Genomic DNA, 15,560 nt, shown 5'->3' on the forward strand with positions numbered 1-15,560 from the left:
TGCACAAAGAAGATTTTTATTTTTTAACAAAATGAATAAATAAATAAATTTTTCCATTTTTTCTCCACTACAACCATTTTTTTCGTTCTCGGACTGCATTTGATCTCCATTCAAAAGTAGCTTTTCATATCATGCGCTAAACTTACTTTGTCACTATCTAAGATTATAGTATTTGTTGCAAACTTTATTGTATTTGAATGTTAAAAATGGTGGACTAATAAACTTCGATTATAAACATTGTGTAAGAATATATAGAGGAGTAATAGTGTAGCTTTGAATTATTATTCTATTATTCTATATATTGTAATTAATTATTCCAGTATTAATGTTAGATATAATTATTTTTTTAATTTTTAAAAATAAGTGAATTTTATAATATAATATTAAATTTTATTGTAAAAAAATTTTAAAATTCAATTTTTATTGTTCCCAGAACAAATTTAAGCATGATCAAAAATAAAAACAAAAAAAGGTTTATGCATAATAAATACATTTAAATACGAATATAGACTCTTTTTATAAGAGACTTAAATATATAATTGTTCATATATTTTTAAGTTAAATTTTTAGGATAATTAATTTCACAACAATTTAGATGGAAGTAGTATTAGTAATATATTATAGAGTGGAATAATTTAACTCCAAACATCTGAATTGTTTATTAATTGGTAATAATAACCCTAAAATAACAATGCAATCAAGTTGTGAACTGAAGAAGCCAACATATGCTCTAAAAAGCTTGTGTTGAAAACATGGTGAACGTCACACTTTTTTGTTTTCCTCCTCGTGATATATACCATCCAATGCAACTTTGATTGCAGACTGGTCCATCTATTCAATTTTGACAATTAAAATTGACATATGCCTCGACATGTTAGTTAAAGTTTCTCTTAAGTAATCTTAATCACTCACGCAAACTTACATTTTGAGGATTTAACATCCGACAGAGTAAAGTAATAATTAGGTTAGATTAATTAGTCTCTTAAAGACAAAACAGTACTAATTTATTAAGTTTACTTTTTTTCTTCTAAAATTAGAAATAAGATTTAAATTTAAGATTTTTAGATGAGAAAAAAAATTTAATAATTTATGTTATTTGAATTATAACTCGTTTATAATTTATTAAGTCTTTTATAATAGTAAATAATAAATACATTATAAATTTCAGTTCATTATCATTGTGTAAAATTTAACGATAGTATTTATGTGTATCATTAACTATAATAATATATCTATATGAAAGATCGTCATGAAAAAAATAATTTAGAGTAAAACTTCACCTACTTTATTAAAAAGTAGTTGATGAGGTCATACAAAAACTTAGAAATTAACCAATACTCTACTCTTTTTTTTTGTGTCAAAGAATAAGAAGAAAAAAAAAAGAAAACACACTAAACACTATGGACGTAGTTCCGTTGCAACAATACTATTAAATCTTTTTAAAACTTATTCCATTTCAACTGTTGTATGCAATTAGATGTTGCATATTTAGCCAAAGCATCAGCAATTTAGTTGACATCTCTTTGAATTAGATTGACTTCTACTCTTCAATTGCAGCTTAAAACCTCTTTAATTTTAGTCACTAAATCATTATCAGAACTTTGCACTTGATTGTTTCTATCATTAACAAGAATAAAACATCCAAACAATCTATCTCGCAAGTGAACTCTTTAAACCCAACTTTTCATGCTAGAATTAGCACTCTCCAAATTGTAAAAAGTTTGCTTCGAAGAATAATAGCAAGTGGTAAAGAACCAGCACAACCACGTAGTCAAGAGCCATTATAGTCACGCAATACACACCCAAAACCAGCAGATTCGCCAAATTTACTAGCATCACAGTTTACTTTGACTAAAAATTAGGTAGAAAGAAACCAAGAAAGTAGCAAATAAGGAGTAGACACATAATGCATAAATAAGAACTTATGAAGTTCATATTGGGAAGCATGAATAAGAGTTATAACCTTACCCATTTTCCATGGATTAGCTGGATTAAAAACATCATTGTTACGATCCCTCCAAATTTACCAAATAGTCGCCGAGAAGAGGAAGGCATTAGAGTTCGTGCCCCTGTGCAACCATCAATCTAACTGTTGATCGTGAACTTCGAAATATATATGATTTTTTGTTAATTTTTCTCTACTTAACTTAATAATAATTAATTTTTTTTAAAAAAAACTCTATTTTTTATACGATGCCATTATTAAATCTAATTAAATTATTTAAATTCAGACTAAAATAATAACAATTTAGTATAGAAAAAAAAATTTTAAGAACAACAATTTTTAATATTTTTTATCATCATTTAATCAGTACAAATACTAAAGGTGAAGTCTACCATACCCTCTTTAAAATAAAGGATAAATTACTCCTCGTGATATATATAGTGATTATTATAAATTATCTTTCCATCAGAGTTTTAAGATTTACTTTATCTTTTCTTTTCTTTTCAATTGATATTATGTTTCTCTTAAAATTTGATGACAATATCATTATATTTTTTAAAATCTTTACACATAGTACCAAAAACATTGCCTGACAAGACAGATTTTCCTACTGCAGTAGAATTGAGGGATGAAGTAGCGTTTACAAGATTATTACTATTTGGACCATTGTCGCTACCGCTTGAGTGAGTCCATCTGGGGGACTCAGAACCGTTTGATAAATTGCGGTCACAACGAGAGTAGTAACTACCATGACAGCGTTGCGTTGATGTTCCCTTATTTACATTCTATCGCGATCCATTAGTATGAAAACAAGTGACCGAAGTGACTTAAATTTTAGTTTGTCTTCACGGTTGTAATCATCATCAACTGATGCACCACGTTTTGCTTTAACTTTCAATAATGTTTTTGTAATTGTTGGTAAAGCATGAGCTTTAGCTAAGTCTAATCACTGTATATGTTGTAAGAGGTAATTTACCTTTTATTTTAAAGAGAATAGGGTAGAATTCACCAATACTAAATTATCTTTAATAAATAAATTTTATTAATTTATATGTACAAATTTTAAAAAATATAAATATAAACTATATTGATTCATGTAAATTCTGATAAATATATATATAAATTATATATTTTTTGTGTATAAAATTCTTATAAATATAAATATAAATTATTATTGATTAAGTGATGACAAAAAATAATAATATTTGCTAATTAAGTAGTATTACTCGGTTATATATACACCTTGTGAGCAATGCATATAATTATTCATATACATGACTAAGCATATAATATAGAACTAACCCTAGCTTACATCAAATTACTTGCATCCGAACCATCATATATGGAGATGAACACATTGAATAATAATAACAATAATCAAAGTGATTCATCATCACCACCACAAAGAAAAAGGGTCATGAACCCTGTTGATCCTGAAGAATTCAGGAAACAAGGTCACATGATCATTGATTTTCTTGCTGACTACTACACCAAAGTTTCAAACTTTCCGGTTCGAAGCCAAGTCGAACCGGACTACCTTCGAAAACACTTGCCAGATTCAGCCCCATTAGTCCCCGAGCCAATCGAATCGATTCTTGAAGACGTTCAAGAACACATCATACCAGGAATCACACACTGGATGAGCCCTAATTACTATGCCTATTTTCCGAGTAGCGGAAGCGTAGCTGGATTCATGGGCGAGATGCTGAGTTCCGGACTCAATGTGGTTGGATTCAATTGGATTTCATCACCAGCAGCTACTGAGCTTGAAACCATTGTTATGGATTGGCTTGGTGAAGTTCTAAAGCTTCCACAACAATTCCTTTACAAAAGTAGTAATAATAATGGTGGTGGGGTTTTGTTAGGGACCACTTGTGAAGCTGTGTTGTGTACACTTGTGGCTGCAAGGGACAAGAAGCTTAGCCAAATTGGGAGGAACAACATAGGGAAGCTTGTTGTTTATGGTTCTGATCAAACACATAGTTCATTTGGAAAGGCAGCACAAATTGCTGGTAAGGGTGTTTACAGTTCGATTTGGTTTAATATGAAAGTTTTATTATTTTGTTAGTTTTTATAATTTACCAAAATTTTAATTAGGTTGTTATATATATTTTAATTAAATTTTTATATTATTTTTAATTTTGCAATTACATTTTTTATAATGTAAAAAATATTAGAGTTAATTGAATATTTTTCTATAAATTAAGGTTATCTAACTATAATCAAGAATAAAACTTAATTAAATCTTTGATCACATATTATTTTAGAGAAATATTCTATTAATTTTAATATTTTTAACATGAAAATGACCTAATTATAAAATTAAAAACAGTGTATGTAGGGCTCAATCGAAAAAAAAAATTACAGAAATTTAATTGTAAATTTAATAAAATTATAGGATCAAAAAAGTAGTTAAACCTAATATAAATTATAAATTTTATTTTGATTATGTTAAAACAATGGAACCAAATTTGATCAATTAAAATCAAAATATTGATTTAATTTGATTTTTTTTCTCTTTGTTTTTCTTTTACTTTTATAAAGTTATTAAAGTAAATGAAAGATTAGTATTTTTTAAAATAACTATTATAAGTATGAAATCTAGATAAGCTAGAATAATGTCTAAAAGTAAAAAATAATCAAGAAAATATAGCTATAAATGTGTAATACATAAATATTAAATGTTAATAGTATATTGATATACTATGTTTTCTTGATTCAATATAATATTAATGTTTATACTTATGTTAGTTATGTATCTCTTAAACATATAGTAGCTATAAATGTGTAATACATATATATTACTCTTGATGATTGGTTTGATAAATTTTTTAAAAACTCTAAAAAATGCAGGTATTCAAAATGTTAGGGCCATCAAGACTAAGAGATCAAATTCATTTGCTTTGAAAGCTGACTCACTCCTTTCAACCATTCATTCTGATGTGAAAAATGGGTTAATACCTATTTATTTATGTGCCACCGTAGGAACAACCGCCACAACATCTATTGATCCATTAATGGAATTATGTGATGTGGCAAAAGAATATGAAATTTGGGTCCATGTTGATGCTGCCTATGCTGGATCTGCTTGCATTTGTCCTGAATTTAGGTCTTGCATTGATGGTATTGAAGGTGCTAATTCTTTTAGCTTCAATGCCCATAAATGGTTCTTGACCAATTTAGCATGTTGTTGCCTTTGGGTAAAAGACCATAATGCCCTTACAAAATCCCTCTCAACTAACCCTGAATTCTTGAGGAACAAGGCTTCTGAGTCAAAGCAAGTGATTGACTACAAAGATTGGCAAATAACTTTGAGTAGGAAATTCAATGCACTCAAACTATGGCTTGTTCTTAGAAGCTATGGTGTTGAAAACCTAAGGAATTTCTTGAGGAGTCATGTGAACATGGCAATGACTTTTGAAGGGTTAGTGAAATTGGATAAAAGGTTTGAGATTGTTGTGCCTAGGAAATTCTCATTGGTTTGCTTTAGGGTTTCACCATCAACAATTGCTAGATCCAATTATTATTATTATCATGATAATAATAATAATAATAAAAATAATTGTGATGATAATTACCATAATGGACATGATGACTATGGGAAATTAGTGAATGATGATTATTTAGTTAATGAATTGAATAGAAAATTGTTGGAATCAATCAACAATTCTGGGAAAGTGTACATGACTCATGGTGAAGTTGAAGGTGCTTTTATGATTAGATTTGCAATTGGTGCTACCTTAACTGAGGAACATCATGTGATCATGGCATGGAAGTTGATTCAAGAGCATGCAGATTCTTTACTAGGTTCCTCCTAAAACTAAATATAAAGGTTATTATTGTAATTTAATAATGAATGTTTTTAGTTTCTTCAATAAAAGTTATTATTGTACTTCAATAAATCTTTATTTTTATCATTTCATATATATAATAACATATATTCACTTGACCCAAGTTTATTTTTATTTTGTGCTAAATTAGATTTTTAGAATTTGTTTTTGGTATCTAAAAAATATTAGTCAAAATTTATCATTTTTATTTAATATATTTTTGTAATAAATAAATAGGTTTAATTATTCTGTTGGTTCCTATAGTTTTGCAAAAGTTTTAATTAGGTCTCTATATTTTTTTTCCTTTTAATTGGGTCCCTGCACCAAAAAATTTTTTCAATTGAGTCCCTACACTTTTTTTTTCTTTTTATTTAAGTTTCTGCACCAATTTTTTTTAGTTAGGTCTCTATACAATTAAGCCAATTACTATCAAGAGGGGCCTAATTGAAAAAAAATTGGTGTAGGGACTCAATTAAAAGAAAAAAAAAAAGTATAGAGACCTAATTGAAAATTTCATGAAATTATAGGGACCAACAGAGTAATTAAACCAAATAAATATTAAATAAAATAAATTTAAATGGTTTAGACTAATTATTTTTTTATTTTTCTAGTATTATTATTTTTTTAAATGTCACCAATTATTTGATATATTAAAGATAGTACAATAATCGAATATTACAACCAGCACATCATATACTCAATGTTTTATATATATTTTATTTTTGGGTATATCCCTTCATATCTATGGTAATTAATGCAGCTATGATCCCCAGAAAACGATATGCTAATGTGTTTTCTTTTTGTCCTTGGTTCAATTTGTATATACATTATCTATTAGCTCCGACCAAATTGATTGGCAACTTTATTAGATTAATAGATTTATTCTCTTCTGTGATTGTACGTGATTTCTTCTACTTTTGAAATAGCTAGCATTGTTATAGTTCCATTTAATTTTGACCCATACTTTCATAAATACTAAACGACATTTCTAGAGGCAAGAAATCAAACAAACAATATATATATATGCCAATAATCTTTTAGTTCAATAATTGAAGCTAATAAAGATATAGATTTATTCATAAATTTCCACACCTAAAATTGTTGAATGCACTAATAAGCTTTTTGCTTTCATAAATTGACGACATTTTTTAGGAATTATTAATTTTATTTAACATTATTCATACATAAAATACTATTCACTACAACAATTCCTTAAGATAGCGACGGTTATTTTGCGGCGGTTGTGTGAAACCGTCGCGAAACGACAACCTGCGGCGCATATAGCGGCGGTTAGGGTTGGGGCTGCAATCAGGCCGACATTTAGCGGCGGTTTTGCTTGAACCGCCGCTATATTTCAATCAGGTTTGCATTTCGCGGCGTCTTTTCGAAAACCGCCGCTATATGTACCCCTGGTGAGTTATTGTTTTACATTTTGCGGCGGTTTTGTTTAAACCGCCGCAAAATGTGTATTACCACATATTGTAATGTTTTCTTTAGTAATAACCATCTGGGTACAATCTAGTTAAGTAAACACTACTATCTTAAGCTACATATGTTTAAATCATTGTTACATCAATTTATATATGGTCCAAAAGTATATAAAGAGTACAATGAAAAGTACATTTAATAATACTCATAATAAATATAATAAATAGTACATTCAATAATAAATAAAAATAATAATAATTATAAATATTTTTTATAAATTATTAAAAATCAAATATTTTCTAAAAATAATAATTATAAATATTTTCTATAAATTATTAAAAATAATAATTAAAAATATTTTCTAAAATCATTAAAAATTCAAAATTTTATAATTTTACCAAAATTATCATTTTAAATTTTAAATTTTTTATTTTAATGATTTGTTGAGCATTTATTAAAATAAAAAATTTAAAATTTTTATTAATAACAATTATTCTTAGATATAAGAATTCATAATAACAAAATTTAAAATTAATTAATATTTTACTAAAATTAAATACTAAATAGAATAAAAATATTTTTATATAAAATCCAATTAATGATCTGCATATTATCATGGTTAATAAATTTAATAATGCTAACTGACTAACAAATATAATATTTTTGGCAAATATTTCACTAATTTTAAATATTAAAGACTAAATTCTAAATCTTAATAAATATTTTTAGAAAATGTTAGATTTTTAATAATTTATAAAAAATATTTATAATTATTATTTTTTATTTATTATTGAATGTACTCTTTATTGAATTTATTATGGATATAATTAAATGTACTCTTTATATACGCTTGGATCATATATAAATAGATGTAAATTAATTCGATCTACTATGGTCCAAAATTAATTCGAAATAGACTGATTTGAATTACTAGGGACGACCTAACATGCATAATTTGAATCACCCTAATTTGAACTCTCCTAAAATTACATGCAAGCATAATTCGAATTGGACAAATTTGAATTACAAGCATCACTACTAATTCGAATTAGTGTTGGTTTGTCTCATTCGAATGGGACTGATTCGAATTACATAAGAATGTGCTTTTGGGATATCCTGGTAATATTTTTCAATTTGGTAGAATTGTGTAATTTGGTCATCCATTTAGTTTAATTGTGCATTTTGCCCAATATATAAGGTGCCTATAATAACTATGATTAGATATAAAGTATACAACAAAAAATTGTGTTGCAATCAAATGTGTTCGTATGATATACATAATTATTAGCACTATATATCGAAGAGTCATTTGGCTTGGTGGCAGCATGACATTGTTAAAGCTTTTCCTTCTTCCAGGTTCAAGGTTCGAGCCCTGCCTTATTCATTTGTGGAAGGCTTTACATAGTTGATCCACACGTTGTGGGTCCATTGATGGAAGCGTGGGTTTAATTGGACCACTAGACGCGTTGTGGGTCCATTGATGGAAGCGCGGGTTTAATTGGACCACCAGACGGTCCGGTCCAATTCCAATAACTATGAACGAAAATACTGAAATTTGGCGGCGGTTTAGAACCGCCGCAAAATAAGTGTGTTACTTTCGTTTATTTGCTATTTAGCGGCGGTTATTATAACCGCCACAAAATCTATTCACATTTTGCGGCGGTTATTCCAGCGGTTGACTAAAACCGCCGCTATCCGTTTTGCCGTGCCCTATTTTCCGGCGTTTTGTAAAACCGCCGCGAAATGTTTTGCGGCGGTTCAAAACCGCCGCTAAACGGCTCCAGGAACCGCCGCTAAATGGCGTTTTTGTTGTAGTGATTTCTGATATTTGTGTAAAAGTATAGTGTTATTAATTAAATTTATATTTAAATTATTTTTAATTAATAAAAAATATTTTAATTATTAAGAAAATACTAGAATAATGTTAAGATGGAAAATAAATTTCTAAGAATTTATATTTTGGACAAATTCGTTTCTAAAAAAAAAAAAGTATTAACAATAAAGTCTTTTAGGATAACAAATAAATTAAAATATTTTACCCTAATTATATAGAATAATTTAAAGGTAGTACGTTCACATCTCCTATTTTAGAAGACTTTATTAATTTTTTTTAATTTAAAAACTAATCTGTCCAAAATATAAATCCTCGAAAATTTAATTGTCATTTTAATCAAAATACTATATCATATATATAACATAATTGAATTTTATTTTATTTTTTCTTTGAAGAATTAATTATATTAATTATTAAAAAATACAAGAGATTATTATAAAAAGAAGTTACAAGTGATTATTGTGGAATCAAACTAATTAAGTTTGGTAAGCAAATTCCAAGGATTGAGGATGTGATGAATTATTTGTGGACTGAGTTTTTCTTCTCGCAATTATCCACATTCTAACCTCCAAAATTATGTTGATGATAACTAAGATGGAAATAGAAACTCCATAAGCAAGAAACCATTTAGAACCTTCCTTTGCTAAAGAGAGTCCATAAATTGCGTTTGCAATGGCGAATATAATCAAAATTCTCCCAACATAATGATGGTACCAATTCCAATACTTGCGTAATTTTGATTCTGGTTTTGGCCTTAATATGATTGCAAATACCTACATACAATGTCAAAGAACATGTAAATGTATTAATTAATCAATTAAAATAATCTATTATATATATTACCAATTTTATAAACAAAATATATTATATATTACTTTTTTATTATAATTAAAATTATTTTTTTTAATTAAAATTTTTTTTCTTCTCTATTTGACTAATTATAAATTTAACAATTAAAATATATAACATGATATTCTCTAATTATTATTAAAATTAAATTAAAATATCGAAATTAAAATAAAAATATAATTATATTATAATATATTATATTACAAATCTAACAATCAAAATGTGTGACAAGATACTCTCTCATTAAAATTGAGATGAAATATTTTTTTCTAAAATTAATAAATTTCTTTTTTCTATTTTCTTATCTACCTCTCTCTTTTTCTCTCTATCCTTCTTACTCTATATATAACTTATAATTTATATTTTATATTACTAATTTAACAAACTAAAATGTGTCACAATATATTATTTTTTATAATTAAAATAAAATATTTTTCTCTAAAACTAACAAACTCTCTCTCTCCTTCTTCTTCTTTATCTTTCTCTCTCTTTTCTCTCTCATTTTTTATCTCTCTATCTTTTTATCCTATAAAAAAATAAAATTAATAAAATATAATTCTAATAAATTTATAAAATAATAAAAAATACACTAAATTTATAATTAAAAAATAATTTCATAATGTTATTTACATAAAAATATTATTATTGTTATTATATACATATTTTTTATTTTTTTCATTTAGTTTTAAATTTTCACCGTTTAGAATTTGATCTTTTAAATTTTGGATTTTCACTTGAGAGGGTAAAGTATGATCTTTTATTATTGAATGATTTTTCTCTCATATTTTCTCTTACTCCCACCTATGAAATAAATAGTGGAAGATCACACTTTATCCTCTAAAGTGAAATCCAAAATTTAGAAGATCCAAATCTTATTTTTTGAATTTAAAGAAAAAAATAATGTTATAATTAATAATTAAAATCAAGATTCAATTATTTTTAAAAAAGTTAATTTTGAGTTAATTTTATAACTATGGATATAATTTTTTTATTCTAATATCTAATTATAATTTTATATATATAAAGAAAAAGAATATTATTTTTAAATAACAAGTAAAAAAATTAATTATTTTTATATGTATAATAGATTTAAAATTTAATTAAATATAAAAATATACACATTAAATTTTTTTAAATTTTAGATAATAAATATTAAAATTAATTAGTATAAAAATTTAACTCTTTTACATACAAATAATAACTAAAAAATTTATTATTTAATTTTTTTTATTTTTATAAAACATGATCTTTATAACCGACAAAACTAAAACTTTTATTTTTTATGATTTTTTTATAAAAGTAACATAATATATAATATTAGAATAAATTAACATAATTTTAAAATATTTATATTTTTATAATATTATTACGGACAAAAATACTAACAAATTAATAATTGTGTAGTCTTGAATAAATTTGCCAGCTATTGTCAACTCCATGCGAACCACTTATTAATTGCTAATGGAATATATGAATGAATTTAAATTGGACTTAAAAAAAACATTTTTTTGTGATAGTTCCTTATCTTCTAACTGAGCATGTGTTTTAATTATATTTTTTTTTATACTTGCATGTGTTTTTATTATATTAATTTAATTGTAATCCAACATTACAATATTACAGCCTATATATATTAGTTCCAATGTTATTCCTTAGAATTTATGGCTACACAAACTGTTAGTCTAAGATGAATTACTACTATAAAGATTTTATTGAAACTATTAACACAATTAAAAAATTATTTAATACAGATAAATTTACAAATAGATTTAGTTTTTATTATAGGTAAATTTTGGTTACTGGCAAAATTATCAATGAATTTTATCTCTTTATAAAAATTTTGTCGAAAATTATTTATTGATAGATTTTTTCCGTCGATAATTTATTGATAGATTTTTACCAACTATTGACAGATTTTCCTTCGATAAATTCTCCTTTTTATTTCTTTGGAACGTCAAACTTTTCGATAGATTTTTCGTCGGTAATTAGAGACAGATTTTTTGATGGATTTTTTGTCGATAATTAGAGATAGATTTTTCGACGGATTTTCTGTCGGTAATTAGCAATAGATTTTCTGACAGATTTTTCGTCGGTAATTGGAGCTTGAAAAATCATTCCAAACTCTAAATACAGACAGAAAATCTGTCTGTAAATCCGTCATTAAGGTAAAATAGAATTCTTTTTAGATTTTTCTATTGCAAAATAAACCTAATTTCATACAAAATAAATAGAACAAGCTCATTTGATTAGTGTGGTGTGAATGGAGCTCGACAGGATGGAGGCAATGCTAGGTTTAATTCAATTTTTTCAATGGAATATTTTAAATTACAGACAGATTTTTTATCTGTAATAATTTAACAAAACGCAGCATTTTTGATCATTTAAATACACACGAATTTTTCGTCGGTAATTATTTTTCACAAAAAAAATTAATTTTTTCAATAGAATTATCAACAGATTTTCCTTTCCGTCTGTAATTTATGCTAATTCATTTTTTTTTATTTTCAACAAAAATTTCCTCGTAAAATCTATCTATATTCCTGTAGGATAAAATCTATCGAAAATATTTGTCTCTGTAATAAATAGTTTTTTAGTAGTGTAAATTCAAAATATGGTAAAGTACAATATATAATATATAATTATATATTGAAGAAATATTTACCTGAAGGATTCCAAGGACAAGAATGATGATAGCTATATTTTTGTGATTATTGACATTGGCATCAACTTTCTTAGACAATGCATAACCAATTAAAATTCCAGCTGTGCCGGCAAGAAAGCTAATTGTTTGAATTGAAGCATGCAAATAAAACCAAATTGGATCCCATTTCTTGAAATGCCTTGCAATTATGTAACCTATTATCATTAGAATGCTCCATGATGTCATGTTGATTACTCCATGGCTTCTTCGGAGTTTTAAGTAAGAAACTTCACTAGTTACACCTGTAATATATTAATTACATATGAGAACAAATTAATAAGTTTAGAATAATGGAAGAAAACAAATAAATAAAGAGAAACTAATGAGAAATAACAATAATATATTATATTATATTATATTATTCTATTTAATAATCAAATTATTCATGAGTGATGCCATTTAAATTAAATATCTAACATATAATTGAATGTCTACAAAAAGTTCCTAATAAAATATAAGAAAGATGGGTGAAAATTTTATGTATGGAAATATTTTTGGCCTAGTACTCTAAAATGGGGTATGGGGTGAAACTCAAGAAGTATTTTTTATTTCTTTTAAATATATTGAAATAAAGGTTCAAAAAACAAATAAAGGTATATATAAAGGTTCAAAAATTATTTAATAATACAAAAAAATTAACTCATCAAAAAGAAAAAAACAAATAAATAAAAATATTGAATCGAATTTTTTTTATACGTATTATATTAAATAATTTAATTATTAAATACCTCAATTATTTAATCGTTTTTAACTATTATCTTTATACAAAAATATCGTTATTTATCATATATTCTACATATATCTGAATTAATCAAATTCTTTATTATACATAAGATTAATTAATTTTTCATTCACTAACCTTGTGAATAATCTATGACTGTGGATATAGCATCACTATGTTGTTGCAACTTGCCTTGAGTATCAGGAAAAACACCATTAGGTCCAATTGAATATATAAGCTTTGAAGAAGGTTGGTTAGTTTTCAACTGAAAAATCATGTACACTATTGAAGGATTAGGTTGAATAATTGTTTCATTCATGACATAGAGGTCTCCTTCTCCGGGAACCACCTCGCCGTCCGATAATCCGCCTAAATAGTACTGGTTCATTCCGCCGCCGTTGAGGCCGGAGATCCACCCTACTATTGCACTTGATTTTACCATTTTGCCATCATTGGAAAACCCTATGGCTGCATAGGCATTTATGCTTGATGGGAATGAGAAGATGAAGCTCCATACATTTGATGAAGCCCTACCATACTTCAATATAATGTTATGCATGCAAATAAGTGATTATTAGAGACCATCTCATAAAAAAAAAAAAAAAGGTGAAAACTCAGGTGCAGTCAATTTTACGTCAAGTTGATAGTTGACAGCTGTTAAATGAAAATTTAGTCAAATCAGTCAAACTATCTAACGACTCTCAGCTATCAACTTCACGTGAAGTCGACTGCACCTGAGTTTCCACCATTAAATAATTAGATAGAAATATATGAATAGTTATATATTTAACAGAAACGACTAACAATGACTAATTCGCTTAGTTAATTTTATTAGCAGCGTTTCGTTACTATTTTAAAATAAATAAAATAAAAATATTGAGGACATAAATATGTTTGAGAAAAAAATAGAGACAAAACTTTAAAATTTTCTTTATCTTAAGATGGATTTTAAGATGACATGATCCTTTATACTTTTCAAAGTAAATGTACACATTTTAGTATCTCAAATAAAAAAGATTTTAGTTAGAGATACTTTAATTTATAACTATGCGAGCATCTCTTTTGTTCTTAATGTTTTACTAAAAACAATTGTTTACTAAAATGATGTGATGATATACAAATAAGAGAAATGAATATAATTCTCAAATTAAAAAACACACTTCTATTAATTTTATACTCTCTTACTCTAAGGATGAAGTTGTGAGGCTCCCAAACAGAACTGCACTTGAGAATAGTTGTATCAAAAGGATAAGGTCGATCTAGTTGTAACACTTTAGAGGAACATGAATCTTGTGAACTCACAAGAGTACTTGTTGAGAGCAATATTACTAGGCAAAGGTGTGTGATTATCTTCATTATTAATTGTGTGCAATAATAATAATGAATTGGAGGACATAAAAATCAAAGATAGATTGTAGCGTATATATATATATAGCTACTTAATCATTTATTTTTGTTAATTTATATATAGGAGTTATCGAAATGGTTGGATTATTAGCCGGTTAGAAAAATAACAAAGTAGATGTATATATTATTGTTTGACCAAATACACTGCGTACGAAGTTTCCTAATTAATTAAAAGATAGATAATAACGTTTGTGAGATTAAGAATGTTTTGTTGGAACTACTAGTGTTTTATGTGCCTAGTTTTTTTTTTTTTTTTACAACATTACTTAATTTGGCAGAATAAAAATTAATTTGTTACAGATTAAAATTTTATTTAAATATTTGTCTTTGACTAATAAATTATTGTATATACAAAACATAATTTAAACTCTTTAACACTTATTTTTTTTTTGTGATTTATTTAAGTAAATTAATAAACTAATTATTAAACCAACCCAACTTATTTTTTTTGTATGTCCCTAGCTAGCTAGTAACTACTTTCTTCTTGGTTGTGCTCAGTGGGCCGGGTTTGCATATGTAGAAAAATGAGTTTGGAATTAAATGATAAAAAAATTATAATTCTTGTATCTTTTAGATTTATACAATTAAGTAGTATTTGGTATGGAATATAATCACTGAAAGATTGAAATTTAGTATTGTATTTTGTGACTAAAGACTGAAACTAAATTTAAATTTCAAGATACAAATTTCAATTTTTTCAGTACCTTCAAAAAATAGGACACAAAAAATTAAAATTTTAAAGACAGAAATTAAAACTTTAATAATTTTTTTTTCTCAAATGTCATCATTTAAAATTTTATATTTCAAATTTATCATTTAAAATCTCTCCACTACCAAACCCTCAC

General features: G+C 26.0%; 3 protein-coding genes across 3 annotated transcripts in view; 2 read left to right on the forward strand and 1 right to left on the reverse strand.

The window, feature by feature from the left end:
- Positions 1-15,560, forward strand: part of LOC107626596 (putative disease resistance RPP13-like protein 1) — a 184,295-nt gene that overhangs the window by 87,206 nt on the left and 81,529 nt on the right. The gene's annotated exons all lie outside the window — the stretch shown is intronic.
- On the forward strand, positions 3,231-5,889 carry LOC107628116 (tyrosine decarboxylase-like). Its single transcript, XM_016330923.3, has 2 exons — positions 3,231-3,957; positions 4,799-5,889. Exons 1-2 carry the CDS (start codon positions 3,288-3,290, stop codon positions 5,761-5,763), a joined length of 1,635 nt encoding a protein of 544 aa, XP_016186409.1. The 5' UTR covers positions 3,231-3,287; the 3' UTR covers positions 5,764-5,889.
- LOC107626592 (Cytochrome b561/ferric reductase transmembrane with DOMON related domain-containing protein) lies at positions 9,514-14,664 on the reverse strand. Its single transcript, XM_021114334.2, has 4 exons — positions 14,494-14,664; positions 13,447-13,846; positions 12,549-12,829; positions 9,514-9,810 (listed from the first exon to the last, which is right to left on the reverse strand). The coding sequence occupies exons 1-4, from the start codon at positions 14,662-14,664 to the stop codon at positions 9,514-9,516; spliced, it is 1,149 nt and encodes a 382-aa protein (XP_020969993.2).

Source organism: Arachis ipaensis, chromosome B2 (assembly GCF_059453495.1).
Source record: "Arachis ipaensis isolate K30076 ecotype BB chromosome B2, ASM5945349v1, whole genome shotgun sequence".
Taxonomy (NCBI): domain Eukaryota; kingdom Viridiplantae; phylum Streptophyta; class Magnoliopsida; order Fabales; family Fabaceae; genus Arachis; species Arachis ipaensis.

What these genes read in the sequence shown, in the direction of transcription:
- LOC107628116 (XM_016330923.3), top strand. Translation starts at nt 3,288, where the DNA reads ATGGAGATGAACACATTGAATAATAATAACAATAATCAAAGTGATTCA. An exon ending in AAAGGCAGCACAAATTGCTG is followed by an intron (nt 3,958 to 4,798) that starts GTAAGGGTGTTT and finishes TAAAAAATGCAG; the next exon opens with GTATTCAAAATGTTAGGGCC.
- LOC107626592 (XM_021114334.2), bottom strand. Translation starts at nt 14,664, where the DNA reads ATGAAGATAATCACACACCTTTGCCTAGTAATATTGCTCTCAACAAGT. An exon ending in AGTCATAGATTATTCACAAG is followed by an intron (nt 12,830 to 13,446) that starts GTTAGTGAATGA and finishes AATATATTACAG; the next exon opens with GTGTAACTAGTGAAGTTTCT. An exon ending in TTGTCCTTGGAATCCTTCAG is followed by an intron (nt 9,811 to 12,548) that starts GTAAATATTTCT and finishes CATTGTATGTAG; the next exon opens with GTATTTGCAATCATATTAAG.